The 21,551-nt window shown below is 51.6% G+C and overlaps 1 protein-coding gene across 2 annotated transcripts in view; it reads right to left on the bottom strand.

The window, feature by feature from the left end:
* Window positions 1-565: 565 nt before the first annotated feature.
* Smad6 (SMAD family member 6) overlaps window positions 566-21,551 on the bottom strand; it is a 69,962-nt gene continuing 48,976 nt past the window's right edge. For both annotated transcript variants that reach the window (XM_031343822.1, XM_031343821.1), the window contains one exon: window positions 566-1,496. In XM_031343822.1, coding sequence (XP_031199682.1) covers window positions 964-1,496 — 533 coding nt within the window. In that variant the 3' untranslated portion in view covers window positions 566-963. The remainder of the gene's footprint in view (window positions 1,497-21,551) is intronic.

Raw genomic sequence — 21,551 nt, forward strand, 5'->3', positions numbered from 1 at the left:
TGAGATGGGGAAGCAGGCCTCCATCTTTCTTCCTCAGACTGTGGTGAGAGATGGTATTTTCTAGTTTGCTCAGAGCTCTGAGATGGGAAGCAGGGACCAGAGCCTCTCCCTTCAGACTGGGACATTGCAGGAGCCTCCCTAATCCCACAGGCATGCACTTCCTCACCCCTCCCCCATCCAGGGGACACACCCCAGCACTGGGCAAGGAAGAACCAACCTTTGCCTAGGTCTTATGTATAAATATATCTCTTCACCCCCACCCCCCTGCTACACACTTCTTTGTTTTGTAGCCCAGAACTCTTATATAGCTAGGGATAGCCTTGAACTACTGAACCTCCAGTCCCCGCTTCCTAACAAGTGCTGGGATTACAGGCATATGCCAGCATACCCTGCCAGCTCCCTTTTCTGTTGACTCCCTCTACTTCAAACTCAGTAAGTATTGAAACCAAGTTCTTAATGCCCCAAAGCCCACTGAAGTCCTGAAGGTTCTTTGTAAGAAAGACAGCTTAAAAAAAAAAAAAAACTATAATGCAAACACTTTATTATCAAGAGTGACTGGTATTAGTTTTTTTTTTTTTTTTTTTTGGTCTGGGCATTAATATTTTTTAAAAAACCATACACCAAACCCAGGCTTTCCACCTAGTTCTGCTGTATAATTCTCTTTAAAAAAGGAAAGAGGGAAAGAAAGAAAAAAATATATCTGTATTGAAAGAATTACAAGCCAAAGTGCGTCTTTCTTGTTTCTCCATATACACACATTGCACCATATATAAATAATTACGTTGTAAAAATGACTCCATAATTACAAGTATAATATATATTTCCATATAATATATAAAACTTTATATTAAATCTAGGTAGATGATATCTGGGGGGGGAGGGCGAGGTTGTCCCTGGGGTGGCGTCTCTGGGCACTGGCCCCCAGAGGTTGGGGGATGCTGCGGCGCAGTGGCAGCCGCATTGCTATCTGTGGTTGTTGAGGAGGATCTCCAGCCAGCAGGGGCAGGAGGTGATGAACTGTCGCGAGTAGCAGGGTCCCCAGCCCTTAGCGAAGCTGATGCGCACGCTGTGCGGGTCGTAGGGGCCATGAGCGGCGTCTGCGTGCTGCAGCAGCCCTGAGCGCTCAAAGTCGAACACCTTGATGGAGTAGCCCGGTGGCACCTTGCGCACGACCAGGGCGCGGCCTCCGGGCGCATCCAGCGTCGGGGAGTTGACGAAGATGGGGTGCTCGCCCCGGTTGTAGGCCCACACGCCGTCAGGCTCCTTGCTGAGCAGGATGCCAAAACCGATCTTGCTGCGTGTGCGCCGCACCGACTCACTGCGCTGCTCCAGGTTGAGCTGGCCCAGGCAGAAGCCGCTGCCCTGAGGTAGGTCGTAAAAGATGCTGACAGCTTGATCGTACACCGCATAGAGGCGGCCCACGCGTGTCCGGTGCTCCCAGTACGCCACGCTGCACCAGTGGCTCGGCTTGGTGGCATCCGGAGACATGCTGGCATCTGCAACGCAAACATAGGATATGGCAAGGTTATTGCAGGTGCAGAGGGGAATGGAGGCTGGGCAAGGTTTTCCAAGATCAACCAGTATGTGAACACCCACTGTGTGCCAGGCGGCCAAATAATTTAGCACACAGTGAGAATTTATCTCTCTCTCAAAAAAATTACATTTTAATGTGTGTGTGTGTGTGTGTGTGTAACCTTTTCAAGCTTGGCAACAAGCATCTTTACCATCTCATCCTGCCCTACATAGGATGATGAATCTACAGTATGCAAGCAAACCAGAGTGCCTACTGTGTGCTAGACCCTGGGACACACTGATATGAACCACATCCAGCTCCTGCCCACTATTACATCTAGGAGAGATAAACACCAACAAACATAGAAAGAGCCTACAATCTACCAAGCAAGTGTAGCAAATTTTTTTTTTTTTTTTTAGGTATTTTTGATACAGGGTTTCTCTGTGTAGCCCTGGCTATCCTAGAACTCACTCTGTAGACCAGACTGGCCTCAAACTCAGAAATCCGCCTGCCTCTGCCTCCCAAGTGCTGGGTTTAAAGGCATGCGCCACCACCACCCAGCTAAGTGTAGCAATCTTATAAGACCCTGTCTTCAGAGTCATCATGACCTGCCCAAGGTTCACAGAGGCCAAACGGGCCGGAATGGGATTCCGACCCCTCAGTCCAGGACTTCAACAGAGCTCCTCAGGGGGCCTCCAGCATAGGTCAGGAGTGAGGTCCGGATCTTTTACAGTATGGTGTGGTTGCACACTTTGCTGTCCTTTGAAAAATAGCACTATCTGTCACGGTGGCATGCACTTGCCGTCCTGGGTACTCAGGAGGCAGAAGATGCAGGATGTTTGAAACCAGCCTGGGCAAGCATCCCCCCAGAATACCGATGGCACTCCCTGCCCCAGACTTCCTGTGCTCCTTACCAAGCTGACTTTCCGGTTCCCCGAGGCCCACAACCACCCCTGAGCACCAACCACTACTTTGTGGCTGCTAACTGCTGTTTTTAAAAAAACATGAACTTTGTTCTCCAAAGGATGTGGAAGTCTATTTCTAAGGTGCGTGCTGCTCCACTCCAGGCCTCAGTTTCCCCCACTGTATGGCAAAGCAGTGGCCTGCACATTGTCTGGGTGGCCTTGAAACACTGCCCCACTCCACTTGGGGGACTTTCACAAGTGTGGAGCCCCCGATACAGGCAGGTCTGGCTTGGAAGGCAGTCCCGGAGCCGTTGCTGTTGTTGGGCGTGGCCCACTTTGGAGATGCCGGAGCCTCTGGCATCCTGTCTTTGCTTTGGGCCCCCACCTCGACATGACTGCCCACTGAAATGATAAGATCTGCCATGCTCGTTTCTGGCTGGGGCCTTCTGAACATAGAACCGACGTTCACCCAGCTCCTCCCAGGGGACTTGACCAACAACCAACATAACCTTGAATGGGCAATCATTACCAGTGCTCTGCAGCCTCCACTTAAGTCTCCAGAGGACCCTGGACCCTCTTTTCACACATAAAAAGCTGCCTGGCTCCTAGCAGGAAACTGCCCAAGGAGCTCTCTCTTTAGGCTGCTACCTTGGACGGCACAGGGACTCTATGAACAGAGAGTTCTTATTTGTCACTCTGGAGCCAGCCACAGGTCCATCAGTCTGTTGAGGAACTATCAGAACTTCACAGGAGCCAAAAGCTAGCTACAGGCGAGGAGGGGACACAAGGAGGAGGGGTAAGTGCCCTTGGCTAGTGGACATAATAGCTCAAACCCAGGGCAGGAGACCAGGATCAACTCCATCCTACCAAGCTGCTGTTACTCCCAATACCCACCCATCTGTCACAGGCTTGGGAAGCTCGAGGACCAGAAAAACAAGGCAGTGCCCACTGGCCATGAGCTTCCGGAACTGCTCACAGCCAGCAAGCTTCCTCTAGTGAGCCAGGCCAAGTGAGGTCAAGAAGCTGTGTGCAGGACCCTGAGTCTGCTGGGCACAGAGCCAGGGTGGGTACTAGGCATCGCCGGGCACCTCCTATGAGCTAGGCACTGCCTTCATAGGCAAAGGAACTGAATTCCCAGTTGTGCACCCCAGAATTCTGGTGTCAGCCTCACCAAAAGGGCAAACCTTTGTGTGTGTAGTGCCAGCGATGAAATGCAGTACCCTTTCTCTCCTGCTGAGCTACACCCAGGTCCCAAGCCAGACACACTAGAGGGCGCCCTCCTCCACTCAGGTCAGAGGTTCTCAACAGTCCTAATGTGGAGACCCTTTAGTTCAGTTCCTCATGCCGTGGTGGTGGTGAACCCCAACCATAGTTTCCGTTGCTACTTTATAACTGTAATTTTGCTACTGCTATGGATCGTAATGTAAATATTTTTGGAGATAAGAAGTTTACCAAAAGGCTGAATGTCAGGCAGGCTTTTTGTTTTGTTGTGTTTTGTTTTGTTTTGTTTTTCGAGACAGGGTTTCTCTGTGTAGCCCTGGCTGTCCTGGAGCTCACTCTGTAGACCAGGCTGGCCTCGAACTCAGAAATCCGCCTGCCTCTGCCTCCCAAGTGCTGGAATGGAATTAAAGGCGTGTGCCACCACCGCCTGGCCAGGCAGGCTCCTTCTTAAATCTGCTCACTGGGCCAGTCACTTCCCTTCTCCCTATCTGTAACAGCAACCGCTGTAAGGGCCTAGGGTGCTTACTTCACTCTCTCACTGAGGAAAGGGACTACTCGTTACAAAGTAGCCTTGTGTCCAGGTCAAAATAGCAGCTTCAAGTCAGGGAGTGTGTGTAGGGCCATAGTCAGGGAGGGGAGGGGACACTCCCTTCTTGCCAAAGTCTAGAAGGCTTTGCAACTAGAACTCCAGTGGGACTTACTGTTTCTCTCAGCTACCTGTCTGATCCCTAGCCTGGCTACGGGATCCTTCACAGGGATGTTGCCATCTGGCTCTGGATATCCAGGCTAGACCCATCTCCACCCCCTAGGAAAATTAAGTTAACTAGCTTCCAAATTCCAGAAGGTAGCTAGCCTGCTGTTCTGTAAGGCCCTCTCTTTACAACAGCATCCTCTCTGGGCCTGGACCACGTACCTGCTGTGGGTCAGTGGCTCTGGGAATGGTCTACCCCCCCACACACACACACCTATGAACAGAGGTCCCCAAGGTTGCAAATATCCTTAGGATTCTGCGAACACACTAAAGCAAGGGAAGAAAATAAATAAAACACATCTTAAGTGTCTGTGTATCTTACATCCAGGAAGCCTGGTCTGAAGGTGGGTTCAGGTCTGAGGACAGTGGAGGGGTTGTAGGCAAGGACTTAAAGACCCTGAGAGTGACCCCCTCAGCTTCAGAGCTCCCCAGGATCGCCTCATCGGGCAGGGATACCAAGGGCTCCCTAGAGGGAGGTATGTCTCCCCCACCAGTGTGTGTGTGTGTCTCTGTGTGTGTGTTGGGGAGACAGTGAACCCAGGTCTTTAGGCTTGCTTGGTAGGAGCTCTACCACTGAGCTACACCCCAATCCAAGCCACACTTTTAAATGGGGACAGGGTGGGTAGCCATGGCACTGATCGTTCTGCTTTATTTTGTCCTATGGGTATTTATTTTCAAACATTTTTCCCTGCCACAAACTAAAGAAACCTTGGTCTAGAGGGGGCCTGTGGGTTCTACAAATGGAGCCCAGTGGCGTTATCTCTGGAAGGTGGCACCCGGGTTATAATGATTTGCCTGAGGACACCCATCAGAGGTGGCAAAATTGGGACCAGGACTTAAAAATCATTGAATGAGGCCAGGCGGTGGTGGCGCACGCCTTTAATCCCAGCACTTGGGAGGCAGAGGCAGGCGGATTTCTGAGTTCGAGGCCAGTCTGGTCTACAAAGTGAGTTCCAGGACAGCCAGGGCTACTCAGAGAAACCCTGTCTCAAAAAACCAAAAACAAACAAACAAACAAACAAAAATCATTGAATGAGCCAAATACGTGGCTGCAGCCCCTTGCCTGGCAGGCTTCTCCATGTGCCCAAACCTCACTTCTCCTTCTCTATAAGACTTATCAGTCATCGAGGGCTCTGCTCACGGGGGGCCACTGTGGACTCTCTAGAAACTCAGTCAATCAAGCACGTGCAGAAAGAGACAGTCATCTCAATGTCTCTAGGCCTGTTGGAACAACCCAGGCAAAGGGGACCCAAGCTTTGAGGTGCTCCAAGAGGACCATGAGTGGGAGGGCCTTTTTCTCTATATATAAAGTATCTCTGTTAGTTCCTGGTCTGGCACCTGTGGTGATCTACCTGTCCTGTAACAGAAGGGATGGAAAGAAAACTGAAGGCCTAGAATGAGCCCAGCTGTGGTTCCATGCTCACACTCACAAGCTCCAAGAACTCAATTTTGTGGAGACATGTCTGCTGTAAGCTGGTGTGCTTCAGTGATGCCGAGCAGGCAGGCTGTACCCATGAGCCCACACGGCCCTACCCTACTCATCAGGGATAGTGTCTTATAGAAAGAGCCTTCTCTCTTTGGGGCTCCAAAGCGCTGGCCCTGTCATCTTCCACAGCCACCAGCCTAATTAGGAACCATCTCTTTAATTGCAAATAAATACCGGGGGAGTCAGACCAGAGCAACATCAAAGGTGACCGAAGTCTGACCGAAACTCACGCTCCCCCGTCCCCCACCCCCTGAATCCCTGGCCTGCTCTGGGCCTGGCCTAGTTCCCAGCCAGCTATGGGTCCCGCTGGGAGGGGTGGGTGGGAGGAGAAACACTGGGAGCTCTGCCTTCTAGCCAGGATCAGTTAACTGCCTCCTTTCTCAGCCTCAGTCCTCCTGTGTGAGTACTAAGTATCTTTAATGTGCAGCTCTGAATCTCTATTCCCAGCAAGCTCTTGCCAGTTCCGTGCTGGGAGTCCTGCTCAGCAGCGCTCCAACAGGGGGATGGTGTAGCCCTCTTGGGGACACAGGTTAGCAATGAAAGGAGCCAACCAACTCCACAAACAGTAGAATGGACCACCCTTAAGTGCACCTGCTTGTTAAAGGAAGTCACACACAGAAAACCCACTGAAGGCCTGAGGCAGGAAGTTCTCGGCAGGCAGAATAGCCGATAGGATGCAATAGCAAAGCTGGGCCGTAGCTCCCAGCGAGGAGTACTGGTCTACATGTTCACGGCCCCAGGTTCCATGCCCTAACAGTGCAATAAATAAATACAATGAAAAATAAAGAAGGAGAAAGGAGGAAGAAAGAAGAGGAGGAGGAGGGGAGGAAGAAGAGGAAGAGGAGAAATCAGGGCAGTTGACATCCTGAGGAGTGGGCGAGCAGGAAAGAGGGAGCTTCCAAGACAAGAACGATGGGAACTGGGGTATATATACACAGTGAAGAGTCACCGCAACCTAAACACTAGGCTAAGCAGGTTCTGGCTGAAGTTAATGACACCTACAGGGCTCTCAGAAGGTGCTCAGGTGACCCAGGAGACAGACCCCAGCCCTGTTGTCTCCCAGAGGCACCCACATTCCTGCCACCAGAGGGTGGTGGCAGCCTTCTCTGAGCACCAGCCGACAGCCCCAACAAAGGCGGTCTCCCTTGCTTGGCCCAGCAGCAGGCTGCCAAGCCTTCCTCCAGAGCTCTCTGCCCAGCCAGGGTGCCTAGAGACCAACCATGTAATTTTGTGTGTGTGGGAGGGAGGTACTGGACCTCAAGGGGGCTGGCAGGAGTCCGGGGTGGGGTGAGGGGGGGTAGGTGGAGAGCATTGAAATCCCAAGAAATGTCTTTAGCTTCTTCGAATCAGCAATTTTCTGTCAAAACAAAGGGCAGGAGCGCGCGCGGGCGGTCGTGCGCTCCCTCACAGGACCCAGCTAAATCGTGAGCACGGTGAAATGTCTTTTCCTGCCCTTCTGACCACAATGTCCAGGGTGGGCCGTCCCAAGAAGGAACCAAAAACATGCCCCAGTTAAATGAGAAGACAAAGCACTCTTGGGAGGCTTGTGGGGTGGTCCACGCCCACCGTATCCCTAATATTTGCTGGGCTTCACATCTACATGGGTTATACCAGCGTCCTTGCCGCCAACTGAAAACAAACAAAGACTGCTGAGGAGCAAGCTTCAGACAAGAACCAAATTCAATTCCTGTGGAGTGCCAAGAAGAAAGACCAGCTCTCTAAAATCCAGAAAGGTGAAGCAACTCGCTCAGGGTCACACAGCAAGTTGGTGGCAGAACTGGAAATAAGCCTAGGGCTTCCTCTCAGCCCTTTGCATGGGGGGCCTCCCACCCTCCTGGAAAACTAATTTCTTCTGTCCCCATGCCATGGCTGTGGCTTCGAGTTCCCTTCATCCAACCGGCAGCTTTTCATCTGTGGCTCTGGGGCCTGGGAGCAATTACGCAGGCCCTGCATCTGGTTAACCTAACACCCCTTTTAAAGCCTTATTTGCCCATTAGATAAGTAGTTTTTGTTATCAAACTTAGGGGAAGAAACGAGTTTCCAATGAACTCTCCTTTGTCCTTTGGAGCCAAAGAAATGGCTTCAGGTTTTGCAGCCAGTCCAGCAAGCAGCATTCATTAATTGTCCTGCTTGCCTCATGCGGGAGGGAGGGCCTGTCCTTGCCCCTGGCTGCTGCAGGAAAGCAGAGAAAGAATGCACACAGGGCCACGTTAATGGTCAGCAGCTTAGAGCCAGCCGAGCCTCTGCTGAACGTGGTCCAGAAGCTGGCCCAGCTGACAGGAGTTTCCTCCTCCTAGCTCCCCCCCCCCACACCTCCCCAACCCCCCACCTCAGAGCCAGCACCTCGGGCTCCCAGAGGAAGCCCGGCTTCCAAGAGGAAGTTCCTAATCGCTCATTACATCACAAGCGATCTGGCCACCACCGCTGCTGGCCTGCACAGGGCCCACCGCAGGGGTTCTTTCAACTGTGGGTCTCCAGTGTGGAGACCGTGCTGTCCTCGCGCCCCAGATGGCTACTTGGTTGCTCGGCTGGTAGGAGTGAGATGGGTGCAGAAGGGGAGAATGCCAGCAAGAAGGGGGAGCCTAGGAGCAGGAAGTCCACTGGACCGATGACTGAGGGGAGGACTCAAGGTCCAAAGAGGTGAAGTGACTTACGCAGGTCACACCATGGAGCTGGGACCAGTGGTATCTGCTCAGGGGGACACGGGTTTTACATATTGAACCAGGAGCAAGGAAACCTATGTGCAAACCCCAGCCCTGCCACTCACCAGCAATGGTAACAACCCCTACAGAAAATATTCGAAAGAGAGACACTTGATGACTCTCCCTTTGGCCATCGGACAACTGTCCCCAAGGAATCGGAATTTCCCCAGGAATCTCATGCTGGGAGCAGGAAAAGGCGGGCGCTGGTGTCAGAACGAGGGAGAACAGAGATTTCGCACAGCTCTGACAGCTTGTCAGACCACCTTGCAGGAAGGACTGGATGGATCCCAGGCAATGATGGATCAATGATGCGCAGGACCGCCCCTTGGACCCGGACTATCTATTTAAACCTGAACCTCATATGTCAGTCCCTAAAGATGGCCTTGGGGGCGCTCTCACTGGACCTATTTATTGGTTCCTCTTCCCACAGCTGCCACTCTGAGTAAACCACTTTTCTCTGCTTTTCACTCCTCCTTGTCTTTTTAATTTGGCTTATTGGGGATGGACAGTGGAGCCCAGTTTGCACCCTAAAACATCAGTAACACTCCTGCCATCTCAGGCAAGTGACTTTTTGCTCCTCTGGGCCTCAGTTTCCTAAACTGCACAATGGAGGTGCAATCAGTGGTTACTTCATAGGGCACTGGGATCAGCTGCAATCAGATTGATGCCTTGTCTGGAAAATGATCAACCTGCAAATTAGCGGATCTCAAAATGTAAGCTGTACAAATTATTTACAGTAATTATACAATGCATAGTTCGCAAATATATTCATGTTGGGTAACGACCGTGGCGGAGATAAGATGTGCTAATGGATTAGAGACTCCAAGGAGAAATTAATAATAATAATAACAATAACAATAATAATAAATAAATAAATCAGTCAACACTGGAGAAGGCCTTTACGAATGCCAGGCAGAGTGAAACAGGTTAAAGACACTCAGAGGACAAAGTGCTAATCCTCTCAGCTCCTCTTGTGTTTTCGGGCATTGTGTGGTGTCTGTGTGTCTGTGTGGACATGTATCATGTATGAGGAGGTCAGAGGTCAACCCCAGCTGCTGTCCCTCAGAAGCTAACTACCTTGGTTTTTTGTTTTAAGACAAGGTCTCTCCTGAATCTGGGTCTTGGCAATTAGGCTAGACTAGCTGGCCCCAGGGATCCTGTCTCTGGGACTCCAGGTGTGAGCCACCCTGACCAGCTTTGATGCGGAACCCTGGGGGTTTAGGAATTCAGGTCCCAACGGAGCCATCTTCCCCAGCCCCACCCCTCCCATTTTATGATAAAGAAGCTATGTCAACTTTAGAAGCTTTTATGTCCAACCTTCTAGCTCTGCCGGTTCTAAGATGCATTGCCAGGGCCACGCAAAGATGGGATGCTACAAGGGGTCCTCAGCCTGGGATGTGGCATCTGTGGTATAGAACGTTTGCATGTCGACCACCTTCCTGGGAGGACAGAAAGACTTCTGTCCGCTCGAGAGAGGGCCTCGTGCTGCTCTGAAAACACATGTCCTTTTAACTTCTCCCTCACATCCAGACAACTCCACTGGTCTGAGCCATAGCAGTGTTTATCTATCACTTATCTAGGTGCTGCCCAAGGGAGAGACTACCATCTGGCCTACACCCAGCCACAATGAGAGAGTTAGGAGTGCTCAATTTAGCAGCACCCCATTCTCAGGGAAGGCCCCAAGTCAGAGTCTCCTCAGCATATGCAGAGAGGGGATCCTACCCCTGAGTGACCCTCTCTGCTGGGGTCGATATGGCAGCCTGAGTCCTTAGAGATGTCATCCAGGAGGGTGCTGGATCTCTCAGGAATCTAGTGACCAGCTTCTGAGAGGCCAAACAGATCTGCAGGAAGGCCTTTGTTGTGTCCTGACCTTGGCTGCTCTGGTCTCCGGTGGAACAGGGTGGCAGCCTGGGCTGAATGAGGTAGGGTTCCACTCTTTTATCTCCTGCAGTATTTAAACAGATTCTGAAAAGATGAACTCCTCTGGCGGTCCTGACCCAGAACAAGTTTCCAGAGTCTGCTCTGTCATTGCTCCCAGCAGGGCAATCTCCCCCAGGAGCCCCAGACTCAACTGCAGTGGGCAGAGGGACCAGTCAGAGGGCCCACATCTATCACAACTTACACCTAAGGCATCCCTGGCTTCCCCTGCCAGAGAAGACCTCCCACCCAAGGAGTCTCTGCCCAGGCCCCAGCACTGAGCTTGACAGCACACTGTCAGTCACTCCTAAGAGCTACCGGGAGAAGGGTGGTTGTCACCAGAGCCAAAGAACTACAGGGAGATGATGGGGTCATCAGAGCCAGCTCTTCTATGACAGCAAACGGGGGGGGGGGGGGGGGGGGGGGGGGGGGGGGGGCTGAGCAGATAAGGAGAGAGATACAGGGTAAAAACCAGCAACTTCAGGGTAAGAAAAAAGACAACCAAGCCAAGGAGCAAGCAAGTCCTCAGCCACTGAGCAAAAAGAGGGAGGGAAGGAGAGAGAGGGAGGGAGGGAGGGAGGGAGGGAGAGAGGAAGAGAGGGAGAGAAGACAGAGTTCCAGAGCAAGCAGTTGAGCAGCAGGAATCCAGCAGGCTTAGGGAAAGGACCAGTTCTTGTCACAAAAGACTCTAACCTTGGCCCCCATTCCAAGGCCTCTTCTGTTTATTCCAAAGTCCCATGCTAAACCTCTGTTTACTTATTTAGGGACAACCTAGGGTGGGAAAGACTCAGTTTTCTTACTGCCCTGGACAAGCGGGTTAAGAATGGGGAGCTGAAGCCGGGCTGCGCACGCCTTTAATCCCAGCACTTGGGAGGCAGAGGCAGGTGGATTTCTGAGTTCGAGGCCAGCCTGGTCTACAGAGTGAGTTCCAGGACAGCCAGGGCTACACAGAGAAACCCTGTCTCGGAAAAAAAAAAAAAAAAAGAAAAGAAAAGAATGGGGAGCTGGGACCTCCTCTAGAAAGGCAGTTGCTCTTCCAGGGCATGTGCACTCTGTCCATGAGGGAACTGTCATATGCTGGATTCCCAATAAACCAGGTGTTCATCAGTCCACCGGGCTAGGCCTGGGTTATCATCTCCAAGTTTTTTTTTATTTGACCCTGAACCTCTGACCCTCCTGCCTCCCCCTCACCAAGGGCAGGAATTGCAGGTGTGTAGCAGGGCCTAGCTTACAAAGTGCTGGAGATGGAACCCAGAGCCTTGTGCACAGGAGACAAGCACTCCACCAACTGAGCTGCATCTCCAGCCCGGCATTTCAGGTTGTCAAGATCCATGATCACCCTCTGAACCCAAGCCTGACTTCCCTAGTGAACCTGAGACCACATCAAATGACATCTAGCCTCTAGGGGTTCAGGCGGGGGGGTGGGGTGGTGGAGGGGCATGGGGAATTCTGCTCCAAGTTCCTACCTTTCAGGCTGAGAGAGAAAGAGAGAGACAGAGAGAGAGAGAGAGAGAGAGAGAGAGAGAGAGAGAGAGAGAGAGCACTGTGGCATCTCCATTTTCCTAAAAGCAGCCTGAGGTTTACTGGCACATTTTCTTCTACCTCAGACTTACACTTGGCCCCACACAGTAACATCCACAATAACATCCTCAAAAACACAGTGTCTAAAGCTCATCCTCCATCACCCGTTGCAGCTGGCAGAAGCCTACCTGCTTGGGTCTCTGCTGTCAGCTTGACTCCTGCATTCTGAACTACCCAGTGCTCCCTATGTCCATCCCACATCTTAAGCCACATGGCTCCAAGGCTGTGAAAAGTGAAGAGATGCCAATCTGAGCCAAGCCTGGGGGGTGTAGGCTTATGCCAAGAAATATCCCATCCTGAAGTGGAGCCAGACAGAGTGGTGCTTGCCTGTACACCCAGTGCTCCGAAGGCGCAACAAGAAGGCTCCAAGTTCACTAAAGCTCATAGACACCTGACCTGGCAATGTGGTAGCTTGGATTTCCCTGAGATGTCAAGTCTCCAAGTGTGGAGAGACAGGGACATGGCTTTGGGTGGCGGAGCTGACAACCTGACTGGACACTAAGTGTGACTTTAACAAGTCAGTTGCATCTACCTTGATTGTCAATAAAAGTGAACTTTGTGAGAAAGGAGAAACCCCTCCAAGTACCAGAGGCAGGACAAAACACTTTTCAAATCCAAGATGGCTCAGTGGGTAAAGTCGACCTGAGTTTGACTCCCCAGAATCCACGTAAAAGTACGTGTACTTTTCTGCCTTTATGGAGGTAGACAACTCTATAAAGTCACAGTGATGCCCACACCCACACACAATAAATAAACAAACCATGCTTTCAACAAACCCTCCCCTTTCATCTCTCACGAATGCCTTCACCTATTTAGCTGGACTCTGCAAAGCTATTGATAGTCACAGAGAGCATGTGTGTTAGGCAGGAGGTATGGGTGCTCTTTATGAATCACAGGAAGCCCAGGGGCGGTGGGCGCGAAGGGCTCAGGCATCTGCCATGAACGCTGCCCCCTGCCAAGCATGGCTGATACTGAGTGCGGATTCCATCATTTCTACAGCCTTCAGTCACCTCAACTCCCTACTAAGCATCCAGTGTCCATACAGCCCACCTAATTGATTTTTTAAAAACTTAGTACATTTACTTTCTTACTTGTGCACATGTACACATGCATGGGCATGTATGTGTCATGGTGTCCCTATATGTGGTCAGAGAAAAACCTGCAGGAATTGGTTCTCTTCTTCCATCGCGTTGGTCTGAGAGATTAAACTCAGTTTGTCAGGCTGGGTGAGAGGCACCCCTATCTGCCAAGCCATCTTACTGGCTCCAATCTATCTAAACTAACACCCAGTACAATCTCAGAAGGCAGGTAGGTACCAAGGTGTAGGGTATATATGAGGAAGAAATGGAGAATGCCTTCACCACGGGGAAGTTAAGTGCCCCACCCCCACTCCAAGTCAAAGCCACCACAGTTCCAGCTGGAGGTTAGCACCGTCCCTCTCCCAGAGTTCACCCATGGGTGCTACTTGTACCCCCTCCACAAGCCTTGTGCTTGCCAAGCCACCAACAGCCCGCCCTCCTCCCTCCCACGGGCACTAGTGGCCTGCAGGCTGCTGGTGTCTGCATTCCTAGAGCCTGGGCCCCAGTCAGCCACTGAGGAGGCTCCCAAGTAATCCAGGCCATAAATCACGGCCATTGTGTATTACCCTCTTAGCCACAGGCAAAAACGACCTTCTCCTTCCCCCCTCTGCTGTTAACTACCCCTGGGTTCACTGCGTGTTTCCCACCCTGCCTGGGTGGAGGCCAGCTCTCAATTATTAATCTGGGAGGTGGAGGCGGCATTCCTGGTCGCCTAGCCGTTTCCTCCTTGGTAGGCAACTCACCAGCCCTGAGTGACATCGAGCCTTTAACTACAACCCGGCCACGTCCTGTGGAAAGGGTGTTTAAAGCTGGAGCTAAATACAGACGACAGTGGAACACTCAAACATCCTGGCATCTCCCTTGAGCCCACCTGGGTGCTACTGCAAGATGCCTCCATTCCTCAGTCTGTGAAATGGATCGGTCTGTTTGTCAAGGTGGTTGGTTCACATAAAAGGCCTCGCACCCGGTCATTCCCACTGGCCAGAACGGTGACATCAAACTTAAAGCCCTGTTGAATATGCAGCTCAGTTGGTCGAGTAGCATGCCTAGCGTCCTGGGTTCCAACCCCAGCACTGCAGAAACCTGCCACGGTAGCACACACCTATAATCCAGGAACACTTGTAACTCAGGGACAAAGGCAGAAAGCTCAGAAGTTCAAGGTCACCCTCAGCTCCACAGCTAATTCAAGGGTAGCCTGGGCTACGAAACGCTGCTTAGTTCATCCGCGCACTCCACCATTTGCTAGAAGATGAAGGGGCAGACCTTTGGGGGACAGCAAAAAGCTGGGACACAGAGGCAAGTGACTGCACTGTGTGTGACCCAGACCTCTGTGTATGACAAAAGAAACCATGGGTGGGCTGGGAATGGAGGTGCACATTTTAATCCCAGCACTCAGGAGGCAAAGGTGGGTGTCTATGAGTTCAAGGCCAGACTAGCCTACATACTGAGTGAGATACTTTCAAAGGAAGGAAGGAAGGAAGAAAGGAAGGAAGGAAGGAAGAAAGAAAGAAAGGAAGGAAGGAAGAAAGAGAAAGAAATAAATAAAGAAAGAAAGAAAGAAAGAAAGAAAGAACGAACCTAAGTGACCAGCAAAAAAAAATAATAATAATCCAAACCGATGTGGTTAAAATCCTCAGAGCACCCTTGCAAGCTCCGTGCACAACCCTAGGGCCACCAAGCACTGTCTTTAATCGCAAGAGAGATCTTCCCCTCCAGTAAGCTATAAGTTCAAATGGACACTCTGTGCCACCAGGAAGGTGGAGGTGTGTGGTCACCTTCCTCCTCTAGCCCACACTACATGGTGGTGCCCTGATCTCCCTCACAGGGATCAGTCTTAGGGATGCCAGAGACTCCGCGCCTTAGGAGGACAGTCCCGAGGAGAAGGTTTCTGCATCCCCCGCTTCACCTACCATGGACCTTCCATCCGTTCCCTCTTCCAGTGCTGGGGGTGAACCTAAGGCCCTGCATGCTCTCTGCCACTCAGCTACCTCCTCAACGTTTTCACTGTTCATTCTGACACAGGTTCTCACTTAAGTAGTTCGGACTGGCCTGAACTTGTGATCTTCCTGCCTCAACCTCCAGAGTAGCTGGTATTACTATGCCTCCACACGTAGTTCATGATCGGACCCCAAAGCTTTCTCTAACTCTGATGCTCTGCAGGGGTTCTAGGAGACCTTTGTCTTCCCTTCCCCCCAAGCACTGAGGCTTCTGGATATAAAGCATGCATTTGCCAAAATAAATCGTCACGAATATATAATCAAGCATCAGTATTTAGAACCCGTAAATCCAGGCTTTGTAATGATTCTGAAAGTAGCAGGGTCGAAGTTGAGAAAAGGTTCTGATAAACAAATGCAAAATATAAATACGATTTAGAACAACTGTTTATCTTCCTAATACTGTATAAACAGTGTGCTGCAGTTACGCACTGCGTTCATCTATCTATAACGCAGTTTGCCAGGGATCTCTCCCAGGAAACATTCCCAGCCAGCAGCAGTCTAGGACGGTTGCAAAACCGCAAAACCTGGGTTCTTAGTATCTCTTCCTGTCACCCCTCATCCTAAACTGGGGAAGAGCCCCTGAACTGCCAGAGTTCTATATTAGGAAAAGAAGCCACCTGGCCCTCCTCTGGTACCCAGTGCCCACCCAGGAAACAGTGAGAACTCTTGGTTCTACATGTTACCCAGTGCTCTGTGCCAAGCTTCAAGAACTTGACAGGGTCTCTGGTCAGGGGACCTTGCCAGCTCAGTCATTCCCAAAGGAAGCCCCACCCCCACCCCTGGCATCAGCATCAGCTAACAACCAAGATGTCCTGGTGGTGGTGGTCCCTCACCCCAGCGATTTACAAATTAGATCTGTGGTTTTCCCCAGGGAAGCTGTGAGTGGATGAGATAGTCAGGAAGGCAGAAGAGGAGCTGATAGACAGTTCAGTCAATACAAGTGCCTGCTCTGCAAGCCTGAGGACCTGAGTTCAATCCCCAGGACCCATGCAAAAAGCCAGCTGTGGGAGTATGCACTTGTAAGGCTGGCCCTGGGGAGGCAGAAACAGAAGGATCTCAGAGACTTGACTGCCCAGTCAGCTTAGCCCAATCAGCAAGACTAAGCCAGTGAGAGACTCTGCATCAAAAACAAACAAACAAATAAACAAATAAGGATGGGCAACTCCTGAGAAACAGCACGCAAGGTTGACCCTTGAGCCTACACATGTTCACAGACACAAATCTGCAAACGTGTCTCTCTCTCTCTCTCTCTCTCTCTCTCTCTCTCTCTCTCTCTCTCTCTCTCTCACACACACACACACACACACACCACAACATACGCACAGGAAGTCAGGGGAGCTCAGGACCCCATAGGTAGGGCAGCAGGAAGAGGCTCCGTGAGCCCGTGAAGCAGTCAGCAGATATGGTGCCTCGGTCCTGCCTTGAGAGGGACAGACTGCAAGGCCCCAGAGATGTGGGCAGCAGGCCAAGCTGGAAATACCGAGAGCTGTTCCAGCTTGGAGAAGTGGCCCTGCCAAGTCGGGAAGGCAGTGCTGACGGGGATGGGGTGTTTGTGTGTGGGGGTGTATAGTGGCAGGTTCCAGACAGGCAGGTCCCTAAGGGCACAGAGTCAGGAGCAACCTCTTGTGTCTCAAGGCATGTGGGAGCTGGAGTCCAGGCAGGGAGACCCAGAGCCGCCAGTCTTCCCAGGGTACCTCTGTCCTGGCACTACCCCCCAGCACTGCCCTTAGAGACACTGGTTAGACTGTAGTACACAGAACCATTCTCTCCTCACTTTCTGACTCCTGATCCCAGGGATGCTCACCAGAACCCACCAAGACCATCTTGTAGGCATTTTGGAATCTTCTATCTCACTAACACCCAGACAGAATGCAGGGTGAAGGAACCGCCAGCCTTGTGGTAGATCACAGGGCTGGCCAGGGCCTCTCTGTTCCCTCTGGGGAAGAGTCATCCTTCAGAGTAGGAAGCCTGGTATATGGAGGAGACTCCCCCCTTGCCCTCCTCCCCGCTTACATACAAACTCCTCTGCCTCTTTCTGGTGGGCTTTACACACTGCTATCAATAGGGCTGGTGTAGAGTGCTTCCCTAGCAGGCAAGAAATCCTGGCTTCCATCTCCAGCCCTAGAATCTATATGTATCAATAAGACAATGAAGCACAGCTTGTCACACACACACACGCCCTACTATAAGATAGACATTTTCCACAGACGCCATGGGGACTGTGGGTCTTATCAGCCAAACTGCCTGACTACAGGGTGAGCAGCAGTTCAACGCCTCTCCCTCCTCTCAACATTCACTCTCAAACTCACGAACCAACTCACTTCACTGTAAACGTGCAATGGGCACGCCCCTCTCCGCCAGAGTCTGGCCACCTCTACCTTGCGGAGAGCTTCCTCCTAATGGCTCACAACACCAGCGAACAGAAAACCACCCAAACTGGGCCTTGAACACGTGGAGCTCCGCTCAGAAACCACGGAAGCACAGTCCCCGAAGGGAAAGAGCGGGTAGGGTGTTTTCAAGAGCCACTCATTGTGGGTTTGGGTTCCAGCCAGCAGAGCTGCCACTGACATGCAGGGAGAGAGAATTTGCTTAGGAGGTTGGGTTTCGTTTGTACCAGACAGATACCTACTGCACGCAGGGGCAGGAGACCGAAGTGAGAGAGTATTGTGGGAAACTTTATTGTCGTCACCCCCCCACCACCACCACCAAAACAACAGGAATAATTCTGCTCCAGAGTTGCCAGCGGACCCACAGAAAGTCCCGCTGGCAGGCAGCGAGAGCCACCCTCCTCTTTCTGCCTCCAAATGGGTTCTGTGGCCATCACCCCAGCTGCTCATGTGAAGGTTTCAGGGCAAGGGAACCTGCACCTCAGACTGGTAGAACTCTGAAAACTCCAGGTGGCTTTGCAGCCCACTGTCAAAAGGCATGGTCAACTACCTCAAAGAGGAACCAGAGGGGAGGCTCTCATGGATTTGTGGAGAACTCTTATAACTTCGGGGCTGGAGCTTATTGAGCTCAAGCTCCTCCACTTAGAGAACAGGAAACGAAGGCATGGAAGAAGAAATCCCTTGGCCTGACAGGCAAGACCCTATCCTGAGTACCAATGAGCGAGCCCGAGAAACTAAGACAAGTACCACCAATGAATCCATCCAACGTGAATTATTATTGCAAAATGGTCTGTTTGTTTGTTCTTGTGAGTAGCAGGGACTCCCCCCCCCCCCAAATCCCTGGGCTGTCAGAACAACTCCCTGCCTGTGCCTGAGAAATGACCCGCCCCGGCACCGCCATGGACTCTCAGGCAGAGGATGTGCGTTGCAAAAATGGGGCAAAGTTTCCTATTATGAAGATAACATTGTAAGACACAGGAAGTCTGCGAGCAAGGCCCGTGTTTCCAGAAAGCCTGTCTCTGCTCACCCAGTCACAGCCATTCACAGTCACCTCCATTGTACAAGACAATCTGAGGCTTGACGGGGTACGTGCTGTTCAGGACAGGGACAGTGTTGCGAATGACAGTAGTCACAGCCCAGGTAAGAGACCAGAGAGTGACTTTATGGGCCATAGGCTCACTGGGTCTCCCAGCAGCAAAGCCTGAGACTTCCCTACCACAATAGAACAGGGCTAAAAAGAGCCTGGGTTTCTTCTACTCTGGTGCCCTCAAGTCACGATTCCCAGGCCCCACCCCTGGAGACTCTGATTCATGCATGGGTCCTGGGTGGAGTCTGATATTCTGTGTGTTTTGCACAAGATTAGGAGGCCCCTCTGCTGGCCCCGACGGGTCACAATTACATGTCCAGCGCCTGGCATAGAGGTAGGAGAGCTGACTTCCTCGTAAACAGATGACAAGGGTAAGGGGACCAAACCAAATCAGCCTCCTAGCATGAGACAGATGCAGCTGCTCTGGTGCCAGGCCTGGGAGACTGACTGGGAAGGAGGCGACGCTCTGGAGCCAGCATGGATGAATCTGACTCAGTGGCTCTGGGTGTGTTTGATGACAAGCCCTTGGGAGAGTGTATACCTTTCCTATGGGATTTGGAATCCAGGATCAGGGTTCAAATCCTGCCTCTATGGCTGGTCCAGATGACTACCTGGGATGAATGGTCTTAGTGTCTCTGGGCTTCCATTTCCGTAGCTACGTAACTGGTCAAGAACACTTGTCACCAAGAACTGCCAGAGGATGAAAGACCTAACAGTTAGCTAGCTTGGTCTGTGAGCTCACTATGTATCAGAAACACCCAGTTCTCAAAAGGATCCTGAGAGCTAGGTTATTAACTGATGAAAAGAAACGAGGGCCTCCTGGTCCATTCAAGGTCATGACCAGAGAGGGTGGCTCAGGACTCCCACACCCAGTCTGAGGCTGTACTCCCCACAGGGCTGCCTTCCTTCCTCTGCACTGAACTGCACAAGACTTGCCCAGCACGCCTCTGTCCGTAAGGACACGACCTGAGCATTACAAATGAGGGACAGTAAGTCCAGCTATCAGGAGAGGGTAAGCAGAGATTCTGAGGTGGCTGTCAGGGAGGTGAAGTATGGGGAGCCACACTGTGGAGCACACAGGTGGAAGGCAAGGCTACAACGGCCTTCTCTGACCTGCCCCCTGGAGCTGGAGTTACAGATGCTTGCCAACTGCCAGATGTGGTTGCTAGGAACCAAACACGGGTCCTCTGGAAGAGCAAAGTTCTCTTAGCCACTTAGCATGCCTCCAGCCCCAGCCCCAGGAGCTGTTCACTCTTCAGGGTGACATGAAAGAGACACCTGCTTTATCCGTTTGTTTAATCTTTTTTTTTTTTTTACAGAGATCATATAGTTTACTGTTTGTGTAATATCACATTGTTACGGATCTGATAACAAAGCAGGAGTTCGGAAGAACCAAGAGAGCGGAGATGTAGTTCTTTTGGTAGGGGGCTTGCCTACCAGGCAGCACTACCACACACCTGAGAGTTATACAATAAAATAACCTTCCTTCCGGAGTTGTTTTTGGTCACCGTCTTTATCCCAGCAATAGAAGCCCTAACTAAGACAGTCTCATCCTGCTGGGCACATGCCTTTCATCGAAGTACTCGGATGGAAGAGGTGGGAGGATCTCTGTGAGGATCTCTGTGAGTTCAAGGCCAGCCTAGTGTTTTAAAAGGAGGAGGAAGAGAAGAAGGAGGAGGAGGAGGAGGAAGAGAAAGAGGAGGAGGAGGGAGAGGAGGAGGAAGAAGTGGAAGAGGAAGAGAAAGAGGAGGAGGAGGGAGAGGGGGAGGAGGAAGAGGGAGGGGAGGAGGAGGAGGAGGAAGAGAAAGAGGAGAAAGAGGAGGAGGAGGGAGAGGCGGAGGAGGAGACTACAAGGACACAGACACCACAGACCCAACAAGTTGATATAAAGGGAGTCAGGGTGGCGTACACTTCCAGGAGGGTCCCCACCCTGCCTGTGACACTAGTCACACTAGTGTAGCTGTCCCTCTCCTGTCCTACCCTTGCAGAGAATCTGATGCCTCCCCTCCAGACCCTGGACTGGGCCTTCCCTTCTGTCACCCTGACAGCACTTCCTTCTTGGTCTGTGAACACCTAAGCTCCTGCCGCCGTGCTTGCTTCTCCAGCCACGTGGGCAGTACCTCCTACAGCTGAGAGACATGGCCAGGGCCCAGAGGCCTGCGCTGACTTCCCTAGCCATCTCCTGGAGTCTCGGCAGCCTCTCCATTTGGGTCTTTACATTGCTGGGCTACAAGGATATTGTCTAAACTTCGCAGATGAGGAACTCAAGACAACTCAGCAGATGGGCCCTTTCTCCACCACAGTACAACTGCCTCAAATAGACATAAGAGTGGATCGATTATTTACTCGTTTATTTATCTGGGCTTTTGTTTGTTTATTTAGGGTCTCTCTGTATAGCCCTGGCTATCCATGAACTCACTATGTAGACCAGGCTGGCCTTGATAGGAAAGGAAGAGGGTGCCTTCCCAGAGAGAGGAAACAGCCCCGTTCCTACTTCAGCCTGTGGTCTCTGCTCACTCAGTTCCTGACTTACTCGAGATGAGTGACTCCCGACTCTGGCCTTCATTTGTTCAAACCGTAGGGCTAGTCTCTGGTAACTCTGCTGCCTCCACTGGAGCCACTGGGGCAGACAGCTTTTGGGTGGAAGGTTCTGCTCCATAGTGGGGGACCCTCCCCTTTGTGGGTACGTGGGAGGGAGGAAGGAGGGCAGGCAGGACAATGGAAACACGCATTTCAGAGCTGGAGTAAACAGCTCTGTTGGCATAGCACAGCCGGCAGAGCCGATGAACCAGAGTCCTGAAACCGTTAAAAATAGGAAAAGAAATGGCACAGTTCACATATTTTTGCAAAGCTAAGTCAAACCAACATCTGCAAAAAATATCCCCGTTAAACAGAATCGCAGGATTTCATTAAGTAAATTGCAAG

The sequence above is a fragment of the Mastomys coucha genome, unplaced genomic scaffold (assembly GCF_008632895.1).
Source record: "Mastomys coucha isolate ucsf_1 unplaced genomic scaffold, UCSF_Mcou_1 pScaffold23, whole genome shotgun sequence".
Taxonomy (NCBI): Eukaryota; Metazoa; Chordata; class Mammalia; order Rodentia; family Muridae; genus Mastomys; species Mastomys coucha.